The following is a 20518-nucleotide window of genomic DNA, read 5'->3' as shown; positions in this document are numbered from 1 at the left end:
TTACCTACACTCACTTTAGAATATATATATTTAAAATGGAGTGTAGCATTTAATACAAACAAATCATGACCAGTGTACAGGATGCGTTAGAAATACAATCATTTTTCAGTGAGTGACAATTTTAAAATTTGTTCCAAGATTTCATCCTCAGACAGAGCAGCCATCTGAGGGGTCATGGGTGTTGTGGACTGTTGTTGTTGTCGTTGCTGCTCTCGATGTTGTTGTTGTTGTGTTGTATCAGTATTAGTGGAAGTAGAGCCTTGCCGGTCTCCCAGCGATAGGGCAATAGCCAGTGCCATATCATCATCAAATTGATCATGCGATGAGAAATGATCCTGTGGACTGTCAAAAAAGAAGAATAAAAACAATTATGAAGAATCATTACTTGAAGCACTAGGCTTGGCCATGTGGGTTGTAGTTGCCACCAAGGCAGACAAAGTGTTTGGAGAGACAATAATTCACTAACAGCACCCAAATTCTACATCCAGCAGTCAAAATGTGAATTGTAAGAAAACAATGAATTTTGCAACAATTTAAAAAAAATATTATTTTTGAACAATCTGAAGACTAGCTTCGCATAGCCCTAATACACGGTGCTAGCTACCATTTGCTGCTCTGGCAATCAATATGATGATAGACTTTATTGCTTAGACCATCACACCTTGTGGTTGGTTGTGTAGATCTGGATTCTTTTGGTGGCTGTTCCAGCCCCTCCTCCTTGCTCTGCTGTTCCTGCATCAGCAGACTCTGCTGGATTGCCAGCTGCAGTAGCTCCTCCTCCTCATTCTGGCCAATCATGTTATTCTGCACTCGTCGGTAGTCTGATGGGACTTTAAAACATTCATCGGAAATTTCACACTTCTTCTGATACTGTTGATTGTGACTGATACACACTGCAAAAGCCATGTATTAAGCAAAAAGTACAAAGCACATTTTTACTGTACTATATATAAGGAGTGCTCTCTCCACTGAATACAAATGAATGCTTGAACAATCCATAAACTCACTCCACTCTCACTCTCACTCTCACTCTCACTCCACTCACTCACTCACTCACTCACTCACTCACTCACACACACACACACACAATTACACTTACACACACGAACACACACACACACATTGCACACATGAACACACACACACACACAAAGGCACATTACACAGACGAGTAAACACACACGCACACATTATACACACCCATAGAATCAACTGACGATGACTGGGATGACTGCCCTACATGAAGCCGTTGCTTCAAGCCATCCACCCTGCCAGCTGAAGGTGCCGTAGGGACCATAGGAGTCACCTGATCTCCAGGTTGATCCCGTAATTTAACATGTTCAGCAGGACTGTCCACACCATTGATGTTACCAAAAGTCACCTTTGCTGTCATTATGTGAAACAGTGGGATCTCTGGGTAGGAAAACAATGAGTATAGTTACTGTACTTAACAAACAATAGTTAACTGGCTAGAACTCCACTCTACATGATACCACAAGAAAAAAAATTTGGCATAAGTAAAAAAAATGAGATCACACTTCAATATCATATCTATCATGGCCTTGTGTACCTCCTGTCTATTACTGACCTATTTTAACAGGGAAACCGGAAGGTACTTGTAGAGTGAGAAAATCTTTCAACTTCTCAAAGTGGGTATTGTTCAAAGCCATCAACTCCACAATTGGCAGTAGCTGATCAGTGAGCGACAAGGGGTAGCCCTCGGCCAACCACATTGTTGCCTTTATCTGTTGCTTCCTCTCAGCAACATCAACACGTCTTCCGATTGCTGTAATTGGTGGAATGCCATGATACAAATGACATGGTATAATTCTTGCTACTGATGAAATGTCAAAGGCAAAGTAGTCACCCCTAAATATGCAATTCTAAGTCTATGTGTGTGTGTGTGTGTGTGTTGTGTGTGTGTTGTGTGTGTGTGTGTGTGTGTGTGTGTGTATGTGTGTGTGTGTGTGTGTGTGTGTGTGTGTGTGTGTGTGTGTGTGTGTGTGTGTGTGTGTGTGTGTGTGTGTGTGTGTGTGTGTGTGTGTGTGTGTGTGTGTGTGTGTGTGTGTGTGTACATAAGTGTGTACATAAGTGTGTGCAAGTGTGCATATGGGGATTTTGGGTATGGTGCATTGTGTGCATATTTGTGCCTGTACGTCCATACACTGTGTGCATACAAGAATTACAAAAATGAGGCTACAATATGGAACCACACCATCATATTCCTCAGGTTTGGCTGGAGCTGTGAAATATTCAGCTGCGGTGAGTTGTGTCTGCTGAAAACTGGTTGGTGCAGCAGGCAGTGACACTGCAGCCTGTAGGTGGGTTGCCAATATTACTCCCCTCCATTCTTCTTTACCTCACCTGACCCATCTTGTTGCTGTGTTGCTCTGCCTTCCCCAGAAAATCCTCCAGAGGAGAAATATCTGTAGTGAATGTGTAAACAATGGTATACACACAAATACTGTATTAATATACTTGATTTGTGCCACAGTATTTTTTTTGACCAAAAATAAGGATAAACCCCTCGAATAGTGCCGCACTGCAGTAAGATTATTCGAGGGTGCGTCACCAATGTTTTAAACCTACCACTACTAACTATTCTATAACATTATAGTTTATAACAATCACAACACGTTGCTACTTACTACTTCTATACAACATCTTTCTTTCACTCAAGTCCTTGTAGCCATGTCATTCCTCATGCTACGTGGTCAGTTCACTAACTTATATCTGGAAATTTGATTATATGACAGCTGTTGAAATTAACCAGGAGAATGCCTTTCTTAAATCAAGATGGAGATGAGTACTATATGTAAGCACTTAGTAATGAGTACTTATAAAAGTATAGTACGGTCTATTCGATACAATTAAAAATATTTTCGAAAACAAGGATGAAACCCTTCGAATAGTACCACACTGAGGTACTATTCAAGGGTGCGGCAAAAATTGAGTAAGTACAGTAACACATGCTTTACTGTAGTTTGAGTGTCTTAACTTAAACTGAAAACAAAACACGAAAGTGTGTATAACTACTTACACACATTCTTCACATCAAACACTGAATAATTAATTAGCTATAACAGGTACAACATATCAGACAAAAATTTGTATGGGTCAATCTACTATAGCAAGACCCACTGGTGTAACTGCTATCACTTTTACAGTTTCAAGGTTTCAACAATTCATAAAAGGATAAAAAAATCATTGTTTTCGTTTTATGTCCAAGTTAGGTGATACAATAAACAAAACAATTTTAGCAGTTTAAAAATTTTACATTAATGGTTTCAGATGAGTTTCATGCAAACTCATAGCACTCAACAGCAGCCATCATCAGTTTGTGCATCAAAAATATACATGCCTTAAGGCAATTTGCAAATGTGGCACATGACCAGCTACCATCTGTAGGAAATTGCAACTTTAAAATATGGCCATATGGTAGGTACAGTCTATTTCAGGTTGGTTGTCCACGTAAGCCAAATGCAAAAATATCACGTGAATAGAAATAACCAATGAAATTTCACGCTAGGCGGACGGCGCTAGTTTAAACTGAAGGCTACTGATCTCATTGGCTACTTTCAAGCACGTGACTTTTAACACTTCGATTCTCTAGTCAACCAACCGGAAATAGACTGTACAGTGTCTAGTGATCCTATCATGTGATCATCACATGTTGTTGATATCATGTGTAGCCAAAAAACAATATGATGTAATGTATATACATCACATGACTCTGGGACAACAATACACTGGAATACTTACATAGATACATAGACAACGACAGACACACACAGACACAGACACACACAGACACACACAGAATCACACACACACACACACATAGATTAGTGCATTTACAACTCACGTTTCTGTTTCTTCTTGTCTCCATCAGGAAGATGCTCAGTTCTGGTACGGGTGACAACCTCCACTCCAGTGGCAGAGAACACTTTAGCCTGCCACCCATTGACCTCATCGTTTCTGTCACTACGGAAACCCCATATGCCACTCTTCTGTCTAAAAACACCGAAAACAATACACATGTCAGTTTACAGCATTATAAACATAAGCTCAAATATACCAATACACTAATTGACCATGCACTACTACTGTAGGCTGAAGAAATATTTCCTTCTTACAGAAGTCGGCTTGAACTAATATGGACAATACCAATAACACTACTACAAACTCTTAATACTTGTATAGACACACCTTATTGAATTTGCGCATCGGTCTATAAAATTTTCTAAATAATCCTTATCTACAATACCGTTGAAAGGCTAGTTGGTCTGCATTAAAGACAGTAGATATTGCAGGTGATGTTAGACGCGATGCCAGCTCTGCCTCCTGACGTATTTGCTGCTCAAGTGCAGACTTGGATTGTGTCTCCACCAATGAAAGCTTGTCATCATACACCACACCCCTGTCATAGTCGACGATAGACATGTGTGCGCTAGACACTACAAAATATTCCCTCACTAAGAGTGTGATACAAATACAAACTAGTACACTTACCATCAGTGAAAAACAAGAAGCTCTGATGACCTCGTTGCCAACGCATGTTGTGGAAGCCAAGAAGAGTTGTGTCTACTCTAACATTAGACCCTATAATAGTAATAGTCAACATGAACGATTAATATGGCAATTTTGTAAAATAATGGCCAAAACCTGCCTAACCAGGTGACGTATAATGAAGTCAATTATCTGTCTAAACTGATCATTGTCATAATCCCTGCCACCTATGTAATAAGGTCCCCAAGGTGACCAGAATAGGCAGGCTTTAATTTATTGAACAACATATTGTTACCTTTTTTCCATATCTTGTAGGTATCACTAGGGCACATCCGAGACAAAAAAGGAACTAAACAACATCACAGTGGACAACTTATCAGGTCCTACACCAACTTACCCCATGAAGTAAACTCCCATTTCATTTCAATATAGAAGTCTGGAGATGTATACAGGGTGTCCAGCAGTTGGGGCACTGTACGTGCTCGTTCTTGTATCAACTGATGTTCACGATGTGACAGTACTGAGCAGAGTAGTTCTGGCTGGCCACAGCAAACCGCCTCCGTTACTACGTTCCACTGGTGTCGATTTTCTGCAAGACAGTCAGCACCATGCTCGAGTAGGAGTTGCGTGCACTTGGTACGGCCAAGTGTGACCGCTAGATGCAAGGGTGTACGCCCACGCGGATCCTTTTGCTCTCTTTCAAACTGTTAATGGAGTAATCAGACACCAAATTAACTGTTTTATCAAGGTGCGAGTGCAAAGTACTGAAGTATATCAACACAATATACTACTACAGTTCTGCTTACGTTACGAGCAACTTTTAGGGCTAAGACTAATCCTGCCAGGTCATTATTCCAGACCATCCAATGCAAAGGCCATTTTCTTTCAATCTCTGTGTCCTCTGCCATTTCATCAAAGTGGGGATATCCCTCACGTATAATAATACCACAATCGATTAACTATAAGTACATTCTAACTAACGCACATCGGGAGAATACCACAAGCGAAATGTATTGCAATTGGTTACCTATTTTGTTCATTCTAAAGGTCTCGCTGTGTTATAGCCAGCCAGAATCGATACAAGCTATTGGTGCTAGGAAATATTTACTATACGCGGTAAACCCTGGCGAAGGGTTTAATCTCAGGCGAGATGTCCACATGAGAGTTGAGAACTTGGTGCGGAGTTTAAGAAAGGACGAGCCCTGGGTGCTGGTGCTACCACCGTGGCCACATTTGGTCCACTGGAGATCTAACTACCCACAGGGAAATATCCCGTGGAAAATGTTTTTCGATTTAGATAGCTTGAATGAATACGTGCCTTCCATAGAATACGAAGATTTCTTGAAGGAATACGGACATGAAATAGACCGGATACTCTACCTGCAAAACTATGCGGAGGGTTGGACCAGTGGCACGTGGGAGGACAAAATTGACCCTCGTGACTGCATCAATGATGTGCCGTACATCAAAGATAATGACAGTGAACATTGGAAGAGGCTGGGTCCCATGTTCCCTGAATTGCGTAGTAAAGAATTTAAGTGCATGTCAGCACAAGGTTTTACCTCCATATTAACAACTCAATTACTTGGTAGAGACAATGAGAGGTAGTGTTACTGTATGCAATGATGAGTGTAGACAGTTTTGTGTGCTCCAGGGCTATACTGGTGGATCGGTTTGAGCAGCTTCTTCACAGTGACTTCTGGGGTGATGATTACTGGAATGTACGTAAGTGTAAATATACAAATATTGGCTGACATTATTGCAAAATTTCAACTTTGAAAAAATGGGAGAGAAAGTGTATTCATGGATGAGAGCCAGACATCCTCATTCCTGGTGTACTGTCATGTAATTTTGTCATGTAATTTTGCATCTGGATCAAGTCAGTAGCAGTACTGTAGTGTTGCCAGCATTTACCTTTAAGGATTCCAAACTCTGCTCCTGCTATGCTCATACCGTCAACCCTAGCCGAGTAATTAATACGACCAACTTATCCTTCTATTTAAAAACACAGTTGTATCTCTATGTTCTATTACAGTAGTTGATGGTTGATGTTGTCTGACTGTTGTATTAGAGCATTTTAAGTGCTAATGTGGCGATTAGTGTGGGTATTGTGGTGAAAAACCAGTGTTTTGATATAGTGGATGATTGGAAGCCTGAAGCTTCAAGAACCATGACTACTTCTCAATGTTATAGGCACCATGTAAATTCCATAGGGAGTTGCTAAAATCCATGGGTGTAATCCTGCATATAGCATTAATATTTAGTGATTAGTATGTTTTTCTTGACTCGGGTTAAATTCCTAGGATAAAATTTACAATGGAAATGGATTATCCTGACATCAATTGATTTCTCTATTAGAGCAACTTAGTAATCTGATTAGATTATCATATATTTACCAGTGTAATTCTTTGTAATTTGTTTTTGTTTGTAAACTAGTTTCATGGCCATATTATGACTAATTACACATGTTACTGTTATAGGCCAGGAAGAGTATGGTGTATGCTAAGGAGTTACGTGAAGAAGGCAATCGCTTTATGAAGGAACAGTACAGCTACATTCCTGACAGTAGCAAAGGCAGACAAAAGCTTTCCACCCCTGGTCCCTTTATGGCCGTTCACCTGCGCAGAGCAGACTACCACTATGCCAGACCTGATCAGATTCCCTCCATTGAGGGAGCTGCCCAGCAGCTCAACAAGTTGAAGCAGGAGACAGGCCTAGACCATGTATTCTTAGCCTCTGATGCCAGTGAGAAAGGTAAACTGCATGTCCACTGTGCAATGCTAAAGGCAGATTTCATTGTATACCATTCCACACATACCCTTTTTTCTAGAGCGTAAACTTTTAAAGAAATTGGTGAGTAATCTTGTGTGGTACAAGCCCAAGAATCCTCATCTCTATGGTGATGGAGGTGTGGCCATCATTGACCAGTGGATTTGTGCACATGCCTCATACTTTGTTGGCTCCTACGAGTCAACATTTTCCTTCCGTATCCGTGAAGATCGTCAGATGCTGGGTATGACACGAGAGAATACCTTCAATGACATCTGTGGCATCAAGGATGACGAGAATGACCCACACAGCTGTGAAAAACCAACCTACTGGCCTCGAGAGACTCCTACATGATTGGAATTAATATATTTCTCAAGCCATTTCATGTAAATATTTTGCCATACCTGAGTAGTGGATGACCATATTTTTCATATAGCACAAACACCTCAGATATAGAGCAATTGTGCTGATGTCTTGATCATTATCAAGTTGCTTTATTAAAATGTTTTTGTGTTTGAGTATAATGCTTTTTACTTAAATGCTTACTGGGTAATGGTATTGACAGATTATAGTGCAGAAAATATGAGATGAGCATAAATTTTGATTAAATGTGTCAATATTGTATGAGGATATGCTAGTGTAAAATTTGACAAATTTGCAAATTGTCTTTCCCACTTGTTAAAACTTTCACGGTACAGGTATAGTCCAGTCTATATGCCTCCTGCCATGATTTTTGCAAAATTCAAAGTGAATAGTCCCAAATCTGTATGGTATGCATACTGGATTTGTCTGTGTACAGGTGTTGTCGTCAAAACTTCAAGTCAACCTTTTCATCCTGCATCTGAAAAGCAGAAATGCTGCAGTTGTCGTGGCACACAATATAAAATTCCATGACATAAATAGTGACATTAAAAATTGCATGCTTAGACACTACACTATTGAAATAATATACAAACAGGTACATGCAGTAAGTCTACTGTTCCACTGTTGTGATCTTCCAGCTGATGACTTTGTTGTCAAAACCACACGAGAAAAGGTTTGGTAAGTTCTGTTGTGTACTTTGCTCCAGCCAAGCTGTACAGCACACCATTCTATCATGACCCTAGAGAAAGTCGGTTATGTTTTACTGATGTGGTGCACATAGTACACATACATACTGCACAGTGTACACACATGCATGCACTCATCTCACACTACAAACTTTCACCTGGTTGTTACGACGTGGCAGTTGGGCCAATCGGTTTCCCTGAAGACTGTATATCCTTATATGACGATTGTCCAGTGGTACAGCTAACATGTTACCAGACACTGACACTCTACAACAAGAATATGGAACTGATAATGAACTGTAAAGAGACTTGTAACTTAAATGCACTCCATCATTGTCACTACCACTACATGGGCCATTATCTATAATGGGCAGTACCAGACTATGGGCTAGTGTAGCAGTGAGTCTACATGATTCTGGAGTATCTGAACACCCCCCCCCCCTCCCCATAACAATATCATTCTATATATGATTGGCTAAGAGACAACTGCTTATGTCGCAACTCAAGCTAAGATAATGGCAAAGTGTGTTACCTACATCCAAGATATGGTATGGGAAGGTGTAGCATTGTATTGTACTCTAAACTCCAAAACCACCTGTAGGCCTTGGAAGGCTGTATATTGGTTTATTGTGCTGTTAACACTCAATACATTGTTCCTAACTCGCATACCAGGGACATTAGAGGACCCGGCACTTGCCAGACCAAAAGTGTCCTAGTAAGATTAATATACTCTAATAGAGCAATCAAACACTCTAATATAACAGTCAGTTATTCTTTTGCAATGAGCATAAAAACCATCACGTAGTCAGCTGATAATTAATTTTATTCATTTAAGACTTTACAGCACAAGTGCTGAAGGTTTGTAGGACTCCGGTCCTACAGCCTGTTTAAAATTGTTACAGAAGATATGTTTGAAAAAGGTGAATTTAAAAGGAAAGCTAAGGGTGTGGTGCCTCACTACAATTTGTTTGAAGCCTGATCCCCTACATACAATCAACAACCATCAAATAAGGTGTTTACATGACTTTAGAGCAGATCCTGGCAAGGGGCACACCCAAGCCAAAATGCAGGTGATCAGAGGGAAGTTCTCTAGCCAGTGACATATCAAGAATTCATAACACTGAGAGTATCCTATTTCAGCACAAACTGGCACACTAACATTCACAGTAAGATTTTCAAATGTCTTTATTGTATCTTAGTAGAGTATGCATATAGCAACTCAAATCCAAACACATACATCGTGATGAATGTACTATTAGAGGTACAGTTCTCTCTCTATTATCCGAATATCTGGTTATCCAAACAGTAGAAGTGACTGCTCTATTAGAGTATTTTGTCTAAGACGTATGTTCTATTAGAGTATTTGCTGCCTAGGTTCTGCATATATATGCTTTGATTATCTGAACTTTTTGATTATCTAATCAAGGCAGCACTGTATTGAGCTGAATGAAATATTAGAGTATGTGAAATTCTTTTGGTGGTTGGTCAGGAGGATGCCCTACACCTGCCTTATTTATATAATAAGTAAATGTTACTCTAGCTGTAGCACTACATACTTACTCTCTATGGTCAACAGCATAGTGCCAATTGAAATTTGAATGTCAAATATTTGGTTATTATTGGTATGTGCAGAGAGGCTCATCTATAGTGTCAATTATTTAATAACAAGAGACCAGTACAATACTTATAGTGACGTTAAAGAAGATATTTCAGAGTAACTAGACACTTTTTATATACATTAGTGATTAATGAAAAATTTACTATCCTGACTAATAATTCCCTTACCTGTTCACAGCACAGTCCAGTCTTATTGAGCTAATGGGAGACTTCATGTTCCGTAGTTCCCATATCTTAACACTATCATCCTCACTAGCACTCACAATGGTATCATTGGGGGCAAATGCCACACTGGACACAGACTTGGTGTGGCCCTGGAATACATTGACACTATGGATTGGAGGTGCTCTGAAATCCCACAATCGAAACGTCTCATCTTGGGAACAAGTGACAACTAGCTTTTCACTGTGATGTGTGCACAAATGAGTGAGCTCTTGATCATGACCTGAGAAAGGAAATTTGAACAACATAAAGATAAAAAGAGAAACTACAATAATTTCCACAATGGAACAACAGGATTTACTATAAAGTAGTTCAAACTAACTTGTTACTAAATTGTTACTTTCATGTCATTGCCAGGGTAGAAAACAAGTCTAGGTCAATATTTATAACATCCGATTATGAAGTAAAGAGGTGACAGAGCGCATCAAGTGCTTTATGCTTTAATACAATGAAACAGATGGTACACAACAACTTGGTAACAACAGTTTCACAGCAAAGTGACAACCGTTTATGAACTACCATCACTAAACAACGCTATGCTAAGTTATAGCTACGTAACATGGTCATAATTTTATGTGCACAAACAGTACGTGTCACCTTGTAATGTGTGGATGGTCTGGCCAGTCTCACAGTCCCACAAGTGGGCAGTGTGGTCCCATGAACCAGTTACAAGTTGGTTACCATCACACAACCAATCACAGGACACAACCGGTGCAGTGTGACCATGTAAGACTAGTTCGTTGGGTGAATCAGTGTGTTCTGAAATCAACAAAACCATGGTCAATAAAACATCATAAGACTGTTTGGCATAACTTATTAATCACATCATTACAAGTACAGGTACAATGTAAAGCAATACTTACTGTAATTCCATATATGGGTGGAGAAATCACCTGAGGCAGTACACACCAGTGTATTGGTTGGATGGAAGGAGATGTCATTGACGGAGCCGTTGTGTTGAGCATACTGGAGGACACTCTGTCCACTCACAACATCCCATATCATGGCTATACCATCTGCTGATGCTGTACCAACCAGGGGACTACCATTACGAGCACAGCCAACTGCCCACACACCATCACAATGACCAGAATATTGACAGTGGAACTGACATTCAACATTGCTAGCACGCAATGCAGTCTGCAAAATGTTAACAGTATTTCACAAGTCCTAACAGATTTGTGTACCTTTGAAGAGCTGGAGGGCTTTAATTTTCGTGTCAGTATGCTACCAATTGGCCTCTTGCCACCTCTAAATTGTGGTATTGACAGTGGCTGTTGGTTCTGTTTGGAAGTGAACAAATACTCTAGTTTCTCTGACAACTGCTCCACTCGCTCGTGCACTAAATATAAGCATACACGAATATAATTAATAACAAAAACCGGAGTTAGTGATTAGTGTGAAAAGAACATACGCTCTAAGTTCTCCTGGTGTAATTTGTCGAATTCTCTTTCAATTTCACCAAACAACTGCCACAGTCGCTCCTTCCTAGCGGACGGTCTGACATTCTCTACGCTTCGCCTCCTTATGTGCCGCGATCTTGACTGTTTGCTAGCTTTCTTCGTCGAAGAGGTCGACATCGTAAAAGCAAGAGTTAATAATACAGGGGGTAAAAGTAAAATGGAACACCACAATCAAACAGAAATTAGAGATCACGCGACTGAGTTGATTGTTTACCCGCTACAGTATGTTTATGTCATAAATAACGCGTGCGCATAAATAATGATTTTTGTAGAAGAAGCGCTACAGGACAACAGCTGCTCAAAAATGAACGTCCTGGGCTGCCTGCACTTCCAGAAAGAATGGTGAGACACTTGCATAACGTGTATAGTTTAATTTTATCCAGTGGGTGTGGCGCCTTTTTATACTGTTTGAATTTACAGCACTGCGTCTTCTGAGTTGATGTGTTGTGAATTCAACAAAGATGGGAGTATGGTGGCCGCCGGGGTGTCCAATGGACAGATACAGGTACTGTATAATGGTACAACATTAAACTGTATAATGAATATGATATTGTACTTTTACATAGTTTATTTTAGTTACCTTTGACGCAACAGTTTATATAAACAGTAGAGGGACTGCTATATTTGAGTATTCATGTTTTCTATTGTCTCCTGATATGAACAAAGCCTGTGGCAAGTGTTGCCATTTGCACTTGTATAGGTGTTGACTTGTTAACAGTTAACAATTCCTTTGTTCACCACTACCACAGGTATTCCACCCCAATACTGGCTCACAGCTCTATCACCTGGTGGATGAGACCATGCCAAAATATCCTGTTGTATCCGTGAGCTTCAAGAAGAAAGAAGACTCGGTGAAAAACATTCTACTGGCAGTATGTGAGTAGGTATTGTCAGTGCGTATGTATGTGTTCATGGTAATTACTATTTGTATTTTCCTATTATTATCTAACCAAAATACTAAAATATATAGGACACATTTAAATAGTCACCAAGAATACCATGTTGTGTTTTGTCTTTAAAATATACAGTTTGTGTATGACTCTCTGTTCAATCCCATTCACTGTCATATCTTGTATTTGATAGTCTATACAATATACTCCAGGAAATTTACAGTAAAATAAAACAAACTGGTTCTCAGGTATATATACTTAGATGTTGTTTGTGACGTTCTCCTCTCAGCTTGTGTGGTCCAACTGATTGTTGGGTCTTGACAAATTTGTCTCAGTTAGGATGGCCATCAGGAAAGCTATGCTCATAGTGTAGGTTCTGGTAATGCATAATGATGTGCAATATGCTTGAAAGAGCTTATAACAGCTGTGTAGTCACTGATGTGATACAATACAAAAGTGCCTTAAGTGCTATTAAATACATGGGCTGCCTATAACATTGAGCAACCCAGCTACACTGTTATAGTGCAAAAATAACTAAATACAGACTTTCATATATTTAAATGCATGGGTGGCTAATACCAGCTATTACTCCACTGCACTGTTAATAACAAACTTAAAAGAGTCTAGGAACTGATATACAACTAAACTACACTGTTTAAATGCACAAAACCAGATCTTCACTTTTCCGTAATTGTACAATCAAAATATCGATACGTGATATCAGTATCGCAATACAGCTAGAGTATCGCGATATTCCAATATAATCACACATCACCAGTAATGCACAGTTTTAAGTAGTATAGTGGGTAGCTATTCCTGCAGCTTATTTCACTAGTCTAATTGCATTGCATATATGATAAATGAACATTAACTTATTAAGGCTGGTTTCCATATAGTCACAAAATGCCTGTGCATTACCTGCAATTACTACTGGGGTCTTGACAGGGACGCACAAAATGATATGGAAACATACCTTGCCGGTATAGCAACCAATGTGCTGGAACCACCGCAACAGTTGGGATTAGTTCAACTTCTATGGTTCTTGCAGCATCTCAAACTAAATGGAAACACCTGTCACAGTCAATCAGCATTTCTGTACTACGACCTGTAGCGACCAATATTTATCATGTGACGTTCTTGTCAATCCATGCTAGTCATGTGCTGCTATTAGACTGGCTGTAACTACAGTGTATATTACGTTGCCAAGAGGAATGGCCTTTATTGTTTGTTAGCTATGTGCTATATTGCAATTCGCTTCAGCTACTAGCTAGGCAGGCTATTTGCGTACTGGCTTTGTTTTCAGTAGCTGGTTAGCTTATACAAGCGATGGCAAATGACAGGGAAAACAGTGGCGATAACTTCTGAAACTTTAATGAATGTAATCCAGAATTACAGAGTCGTATATGACAAGAGCTGCAAAGAGTACAAAGATCTCCAAAATGCATGGAAAGAAATGGGAATGGACGTGGCTGAAGTTCAAAGAAGGTAGAACCAACTTTTTGAAGTATTTAAAGCATCAAAAAACCCATCAGGAACTGGAAGGAAGAATAAGCCAGAGATAAAGGAAGAGTATGAGTATTTGAGATGGTTTATTGTTCACATCAAACACAGGAACACCACCAATAACATGGTGAGAAGACAGCTGATAATTGACAATCCTGATGAAGAAGATTATGATGATGATAATGATAAAGAAGAAGACAATTGTCTTAATGCTGATGAATTTGAGCCAATAGTAGATGATGTTTCTACCCATAGTGGTGGTAGTAGTGCTGTGCAGGTTGAAGATAGTAGGGCAAGTGACAAGGCCAATGATGTACGTACACCAGCAACTAAAAAAGCCTGTTATAGCAATCCTAAATGACCGTGGGCTAAGTACAATATGGTCACATCTGCTGATGTCAACAACAGACAATTTATGCAGATCATGTCAAATATTAACAAGGCAATAAACAAAGACAATAAACAATGACAAGTCCCAAGTCCAGGCTGTTTTGTTTGAGCCTAGTTAAGAACTTAAAAGAATTAGACTGGAAATACAAGTCATATGCAAAAATGCAAATAACTGAAGGTATTCCATGACATAGAATGGATGAAATTGTCCCCAGCTGGACCTGCAGGTCACACAAAATATTATCCACCTATGTTACGGGAACCAGCAAATTTTTCTGGAGGGCAAAATTCGTGGTATTCATATCCACAATATAGCAAGGAACAATCAAGACCAGAACTTAAATATTTGGGGTGAGCCTGAGCAAGCCCCACACTGGCAGTACACAGTGGACCGTCGTACGTATGAGCATCACATTCCTGTGCTTTTATACAATGAACACGGAAAGTCCCACACTGTTAGTAGTTGATTCGACCATCGTATGTACGAGCGTCACGTTCTCGAGTGTTTACGCAGCAAACACAGAAAGTCCCACACTGTTAGTAGTTGATTTGACTGTTGTACATACAAGCGTCAGTAGAAAGTACCTAACTACCATCACCCAGCCTTTATCTCTCAAATTGATAACAGGAGCATAACAACTGACTGCTTGAAGTACCCCACCTCAAACTTTAAGCAGCCCTTTCGTGACATCATAAGTGCATCAAAAGTGCCACCATTACAGCACCTATTACTCAAAATTATCATGCCAAGTCCTACCAAAAGCATGCTGACTACACTTCACACACGGTTATGTAGCTATATACTGGCAAGCCACTGAACCTCCCAACTTGAACGTTTTTCACCTTCCTCCAGCTGCCTCTAGAGTAGCCTGAGCATTCCTGTTTGTATAGCTACAAACACACACTCATTAAACACTATTCATGCAAATACAGTTGATGCCGCATCAGTGTTTACACAACTCAGGCTCACCCCAGCATGCTTTTAGCATCTGTCTAGTTAAAATTAATTATGTTCATGTATTCTTCCTCTCAAATTTTTTCCGGCACTCTTCTGCTTCAAGGATGTATTTGTTGGTCCTACTTCTTGAAATATTCCACATGGCATCGTCTCCTATGGTCTTCCTCCAATCCACAGGAACAAGATTTCCAGTGCGGTCCTCTGAGTCAACAAATCCATTTGAGACACACTGTGATTTGTGCATGAGTTCAAATAATTATGCAGGCAGACACAAGCTTTGATGATGACAGTGTTGGGGTTTGCTTGAATCGGTCTTCTAAAAATTCTCCACTTCACTGCTAAAATGCCAAAAGTATTTTCTATTGTCCACCAGAATAGCCTATATAGATTGGTTTATTGTTCTTATAGAACAGTCACATACTCTAACCTAGTTTGAAGGACAAACTAATACAGGTCACAAGACTTGAACACTGTTTTGAGGGTGGATATTGGAAGGCTGTGGGTGATCGCTGAGAGCAGTGTAATTGTTTCGTTTTGCATTAAGCTTTAAAATAATCAACAGAAAATAGTAAAATGTAGACTTTTTAACAAGCTAAGTGCAAATATGAATGAAAACATTGAGCAAATATAGAAGACTCATGTTTTGTGCTATATGTAGTTAGCTTCACACGTTTGACACCCCTAATTTGAAGTAGCAGCATCCTCTGACTATTATATGAGATAGTTACTGGCGTGTGAGTTTGTGGTTTAGTACTTCAACAATAGCCTAGAAGCAGTAATGTAAGTGAATCCTAAGTACACATCCATTAGAAGAACACTATTGTTCCTAATACTTCACACGTGACTGTCAATACACTTTATAAATTTATGTGTAGCTGATAGGTACCCTGACTGTCAGGATTACCCATAGGTTCATATCACTCAAGCCAATTTTGCAGCATTTTTTGCTCCAACAATCTTCCTGCTGTAGATATTTATGTCTCTGTTATGGTGTGAGCTAGTCTGGCAGCGGCTGCCCCTTCACATAAAGTAAGGGTCTGGTGACCATAGTATATGGTATTTGTGCGACCGGAATTCAAATGAGGTTTCAAATTGCACGTGACGTAATATATTACCAATTGTACTTCGACAAAGATTCATACTTCTTAACATAAGTCTTTACGGCGGATGAATCTCGGAGTCTCGCTCAGAGAGTATCAGCTGCTTTCCAACTACAAATTCGGTCACCATGGTTATTGTGTTATTCATGGTGTAAACTACACTGTTTACGTCACAAATACTTATTTTAACTGGATACTGTGATTTGATTGGCTCTACCACTATAATGGTAGTAGCACAAGTACCATATATTATGGTCACCAGACCCTTACTCTAAAAGTGAAGGGGCGGTTGCTGCCAAACTAGGTGTGAGCAAGGTATTCCAAGGAAATCTCAAATTACTGCAAAGTGATTAGTTGCTAGCCATCTGTTTATTAGGTTGGAGGTCATGAACTCATGCTGCTAGTGAAATCCAACAAAGTGCTACGTATTGTTTGAATTTATTAACTGAGTAAATTCATAGACTGTAATGTTCCTGATGTTGTAACAAAGATGTAAATAGTTTAATTGATCTCTTAGCTTTGGTGTTTACGGAAAAAATTGCTATCAGAAAATTTTCACCTTGGCTGTATTGACAAATAATGAATTGCAAATCAACAAACAGCAATTCACTAATCGATGGCAGCAGAAAATTGGTCCGAATCACAAGGAGCTTCGTATCACTAGACTTTGCTAACAAGCTATTGCTTTACATCAATGTCGAATCTCCTGAGGGTAGGTGCAGACATGGCAGTTATCTTTTTATGGCAATTCTTTCAAATTGTTTGCTTCCACCACACTATTTTTAGCTCTCCATTAGCCCAGCCATTACCATAGTGACATGTTACATTGAAAATTTCCTGATTTATGGTGTACGTGGTGTGGTTTACATTTTTGGTGTGGTGATATTTTTGTGTATATTTATTTTATTTATTAAGACTTTACAGTACAAGTGCTGAAGGACACCTGGTCCTACAGCTGGTGCCAAATTTCCGCTTTTTGCACTGCCTCTATTGTTTTATTAATGAGGTCATGAAATACCCTAACACAGAGCTTATGATAAGAATTCTCTGTTGTCCTGCCACAATGTCCTGACAAACCAAAATCGGCCGGACAATTGCCAAAATTGACTGGACATGAGATGAATGCCCAACATGTCTTCTGTAGCATAGCAAATAAACATTATAGTGGTAAGACATCACATGCCTTACTGCAGCTGTTATGTGGTTAAAGTACACCAGTGGGTTGGCAATGGTACATTTATGGTCACTCTCTTGGGTTGTAAGAATGTATACTATCTCCTGGCAACCAAGTGAATGTTATTGTTGATAGCATGCCAGCTCAGCCCTTAGGCTCCTTCTTTATGCTTTGATGGGACACTGTGTCCGGACAAATTGCATTGCATTATGGTCAGACATCTATGCAATTTGACCGGATTTTGTCCGGTGTCCGGACGTTATCATAAGCTCTGTAACACATTATAAACTCTTGGTACAACCTATAGCTGTATACAGTCCAAAAGAGGTTCACTCTATTGTAATATGTTTTATCAACTCTGTGTGTTGTGTCTCACTAGATGCCTCTGGTATAGTGTGTCATTGGCACACCAGTACACAGTCATGTGTCTCAAAGATTCGTGAGGCACGACAGACTTTGGCCGTGGCATATGCTCCAGACTGTTCCACGTTCACGACTGCTGGCGCTGACAGAAAACTGCTAGTCTATGATGAAACCACTCACCAACTCACAGCTACCCTAGAAGCAAGGTAAATTTAAATTCCAAGTAACTTTACACTTGCCATATAAGGGGTAGGCAAAGAAACCATTTCAAAAAGAATATGACACTTGAGAACTAGCAAAACCTATTTAATTGCTCTAGTATTCCTACATAGGAAATCATGTGACTATAGTAGCCCATACATTGATATGTTGTTGTTCCTATATCACATATCACACATTTTATGGTGTTATAGTTCCTCCTGGTGTTATCATGTAGTATCAATACACAAGTGATGGATGGACATGCCAGTAGGGTCTTCTCTCTCAAGTACCACCCCACTGATCCTCACCTGTTAATATCAGGAGGATGGGATGATACCGTCCAGGTATGCCAACTGACATAGTGCACCTGTCTGTTGGTGGTCAGGCTTTCTTTTCACTGTATTATATAGTATTACCATGTTAGTATTGTAAACTTTCTTTGCCACATTTGACTTTACCATATTCGAATGTTTCGCTTTCATATATCAGTCTAAATGTTAAAAGTATTTGTCATTGGCTGTGTTTGATGTTGTCTGTATACTGTGCCAGCTTGTGTGGTGTAATTGTAGTTTTGGGACACCAGAGAGAAGCACTCAATAAGGTAAGCTATGACCACACACTATATAATGCTGCTAAGTGGCCAACATTGTGCGCATAGGAAACTAAGTGGTCCTCATATTTGTGGCGATGCCATGGATATCGAGCCAGAAACCTGTCGCATCGCGACAGGCTCCTGGCGGAAAGATGACAACATTCAAGTAAGCTTTACTTAATAACTTATGTTTAACAGCTGACTGACCTTTTTTAGATATGGGATTTTAACACATGCAAACTTATAAAGACTGTCTATTCTGAACTGCTAGACTCAAGGGTGTGTGTTTATGTGTTAGTTAGATTTTTAGTCTAATGATACTCTTCCTATACAGTTATATGGTGTCAGATGGGCACAGAAGGATACTCTCTTAGTAGGAGGGTCTCAACGAAATGTTGTACAAGTCATCAATACAGAATACGATGGTGTAAGTTCCCTCTTTCAGTTAGCATATTTGTGGTGCATACTTTAAAAGATGGTTTCATCCCATGACTTATTAGCCATATTTTGTTGATTGATGTGGCTTTTGTAATGATGTAGTTTGATTTCATCATGTCCTTCCTGTTTTTTGAGGCTTATGAAGGATTCTGTTGTTGCTGTTTAGATCATGATCATGTTAACCTTTTGACTGTGAAGAGTCTGGTTGTTAAAAGTATGTGATTCAGTAAGCATTTCTACTGGCTTGTTTCTTGAGTTTTGTGTTAGTTGAAATCTCATCGACCTTGTTTGTTATGCCTTTGAACAAACAGAGTTTACTTTTCTAAGGACAACCAAAAGGGGAGGAATTTAATAGGTCATGTGGCCTGTCGCTAGAAAGGCTTGCTACAAGTACATTGTTACTAATTTTCTTAATTATATATATATTTTTTAAATGGTGTTGTTTACCACAAAGAATGATCTAATTGATGAAGCTTTCCAATGAGCAATTTTTAAATCATATATACAATATATTTTCTAGTGCACAAGCCTAAGCAACAGTACCTCTCGTTTCATGATAAAATTCTTATGCCATGCAAAAGCTGTGCAGTGTATACGGTATCACTCAAATGCAACATCATCTTGCGCAATTAAAAACCTTGCTAATTAAAGGGCATGGTACCCACTTCACTCACAAGTATTCGTCCCAAACAAAACAGGATTTTTATTTATTTATTTATGTATTAAGGTTTTACAGCACAAGGGCTGAAGGTCTGTAGGACACCTGGTCCTACAGCCTGTTTAGAGTTGTTACATAAAGTGTGTTTGAAAAGGATGAATGTTCACGAGCAAAATGGATGCCACACCCTTTAATTAGCAAGTTTTCTAATTGCACACACTCTCGTGAGACGACATTGCATTCGTATGTAGTAAGAAAACTAATCTTTGTGTAAAATGTGAAGAACCCTTATTTACTGTGCAATTTTATACACAGGTTCATGGTGAGATAAATCACCTATCTAGTGGAGTCTACGATGTCACATATAGTCCTGCAATTCACTGTGCAGCTGTAGCAACAGGGAGCAGCCTTATCATAGCCAGTGTTGGCAAGGAGAAAGCATTCATCACACAGTTCTCAGAGTAACCTCACCCTCCCAAGATACATTGATTTGTATAGCAACGACATCACTTACTAAACTTAAGTATTGTAGTGTTTGCAAAATCTGACATACACAAAGCATACAATGGTAACGCGTGACGCGGGCATCGTACTTTATGATCGTACGATCTATGGTGTTATT

General features: G+C 39.4%; 4 protein-coding genes across 5 annotated transcripts; 2 read left to right on the top strand and 2 right to left on the bottom strand.

Annotated features, from left to right (window-relative positions):
• Positions 1–10: 10 nt before the first annotated feature.
• LOC136242880 (ankyrin repeat domain-containing protein 13D-like) lies at positions 11–5486 on the bottom strand. The gene is made up of 12 exons (XM_066034374.1): positions 5316–5486; positions 4907–5213; positions 4805–4858; positions 4513–4602; positions 4268–4457; positions 3866–4014; positions 2365–2426; positions 2216–2315; positions 1589–1786; positions 1201–1413; positions 662–893; positions 11–342 (listed from the first exon to the last, which is right to left on the bottom strand). Exons 1-12 carry the CDS (start codon positions 5415–5417, stop codon positions 99–101), a joined length of 1941 nt encoding a protein of 646 aa, XP_065890446.1. The 5' UTR covers positions 5418–5486; the 3' UTR covers positions 11–98.
• LOC136242908 (GDP-fucose protein O-fucosyltransferase 2-like) lies at positions 5476–7796 on the top strand. The gene is made up of 4 exons (XM_066034409.1): positions 5476–6113; positions 6164–6230; positions 6990–7263; positions 7340–7796. The coding sequence occupies exons 1-4, from the start codon at positions 5518–5520 to the stop codon at positions 7630–7632; spliced, it is 1230 nt and encodes a 409-aa protein (XP_065890481.1). The 5' UTR covers positions 5476–5517; the 3' UTR covers positions 7633–7796.
• Positions 7797–8159: 363 nt separating this feature from the next.
• LOC136242905 (WD repeat-containing protein 37-like) lies at positions 8160–11839 on the bottom strand. Its single transcript, XM_066034405.1, has 7 exons — positions 11581–11839; positions 11354–11508; positions 11030–11306; positions 10764–10925; positions 10113–10389; positions 8486–8594; positions 8160–8380 (listed from the first exon to the last, which is right to left on the bottom strand). The coding sequence occupies exons 1-7, from the start codon at positions 11744–11746 to the stop codon at positions 8252–8254; spliced, it is 1275 nt and encodes a 424-aa protein (XP_065890477.1). The 5' UTR covers positions 11747–11839; the 3' UTR covers positions 8160–8251.
• Positions 11806–20462, top strand: LOC136242918 (WD repeat-containing protein 38-like). 2 transcript variants are annotated; one of them, XM_066034420.1, is made up of 11 exons: positions 11806–11851; positions 11902–11971; positions 12050–12134; positions 12379–12505; positions 18024–18213; positions 18444–18552; positions 18778–18809; positions 18867–18966; positions 19017–19079; positions 19135–19227; positions 20212–20462. In XM_066034420.1, exons 2-11 carry the CDS (start codon positions 11934–11936, stop codon positions 20359–20361), a joined length of 987 nt encoding a protein of 328 aa, XP_065890492.1. In that variant the 5' UTR covers positions 11806–11851; positions 11902–11933; the 3' UTR covers positions 20362–20462. The 2 variants fall into 2 exon arrangements, with proteins under 2 accessions (XP_065890492.1, XP_065890491.1); XM_066034419.1 differs by having other exon boundaries at positions 11817–11971.
• The last annotated feature ends 56 nt before the right edge of the window (positions 20463–20518 follow it).

Source organism: Dysidea avara, chromosome 13 (assembly GCF_963678975.1).
Source record: "Dysidea avara chromosome 13, odDysAvar1.4, whole genome shotgun sequence".
Lineage (NCBI taxonomy): Eukaryota > Metazoa > Porifera > Demospongiae > Dictyoceratida > Dysideidae > Dysidea > Dysidea avara.
This window is presented reverse-complemented; position numbering and strand designations above follow the sequence as displayed.

What these genes read in the sequence shown, in the direction of transcription:
- LOC136242880 (XM_066034374.1), bottom strand. Translation starts at nt 5,417, where the DNA reads ATGGCAGAGGACACAGAGATTGAAAGAAAATGGCCTTTGCATTGGATG. An exon ending in CTTCTTGTTTTTCACTGATG is followed by an intron (nt 4,458 to 4,512) that starts GTAAGTGTACTA and finishes AATATTTTGTAG; the next exon opens with TGTCTAGCGCACACATGTCT. An exon ending in TCTACACAACCAACCACAAG is followed by an intron (nt 343 to 661) that starts GTGTGATGGTCT and finishes CTTTTTTGACAG; the next exon opens with TCCACAGGATCATTTCTCAT.
- LOC136242908 (XM_066034409.1), top strand. Translation starts at nt 5,518, where the DNA reads ATGTATTGCAATTGGTTACCTATTTTGTTCATTCTAAAGGTCTCGCTG. An exon ending in CTTGGTAGAGACAATGAGAG is followed by an intron (nt 6,114 to 6,163) that starts GTAGTGTTACTG and finishes TGTGTGCTCCAG; the next exon opens with GGCTATACTGGTGGATCGGT. An exon ending in CTCTGATGCCAGTGAGAAAG is followed by an intron (nt 7,264 to 7,339) that starts GTAAACTGCATG and finishes CCTTTTTTCTAG; the next exon opens with AGCGTAAACTTTTAAAGAAA.
- LOC136242905 (XM_066034405.1), bottom strand. Translation starts at nt 11,746, where the DNA reads ATGTCGACCTCTTCGACGAAGAAAGCTAGCAAACAGTCAAGATCGCGG. An exon ending in GACCATCCACACATTACAAG is followed by an intron (nt 10,390 to 10,763) that starts GTGACACGTACT and finishes TTCCTTTCTCAG; the next exon opens with GTCATGATCAAGAGCTCACT. An exon ending in TGCCACGTCGTAACAACCAG is followed by an intron (nt 8,381 to 8,485) that starts GTGAAAGTTTGT and finishes GACTTTCTCTAG; the next exon opens with GGTCATGATAGAATGGTGTG.
- LOC136242918 (XM_066034419.1), top strand. Translation starts at nt 11,889, where the DNA reads ATGATTTTTGTAGAAGAAGCGCTACAGGACAACAGCTGCTCAAAAATG. An exon ending in AGAGAGAAGCACTCAATAAG is followed by an intron (nt 18,810 to 18,866) that starts GTAAGCTATGAC and finishes TTGTGCGCATAG; the next exon opens with GAAACTAAGTGGTCCTCATA. An exon ending in CTGAACTGCTAGACTCAAGG is followed by an intron (nt 19,080 to 19,134) that starts GTGTGTGTTTAT and finishes CTTCCTATACAG; the next exon opens with TTATATGGTGTCAGATGGGC.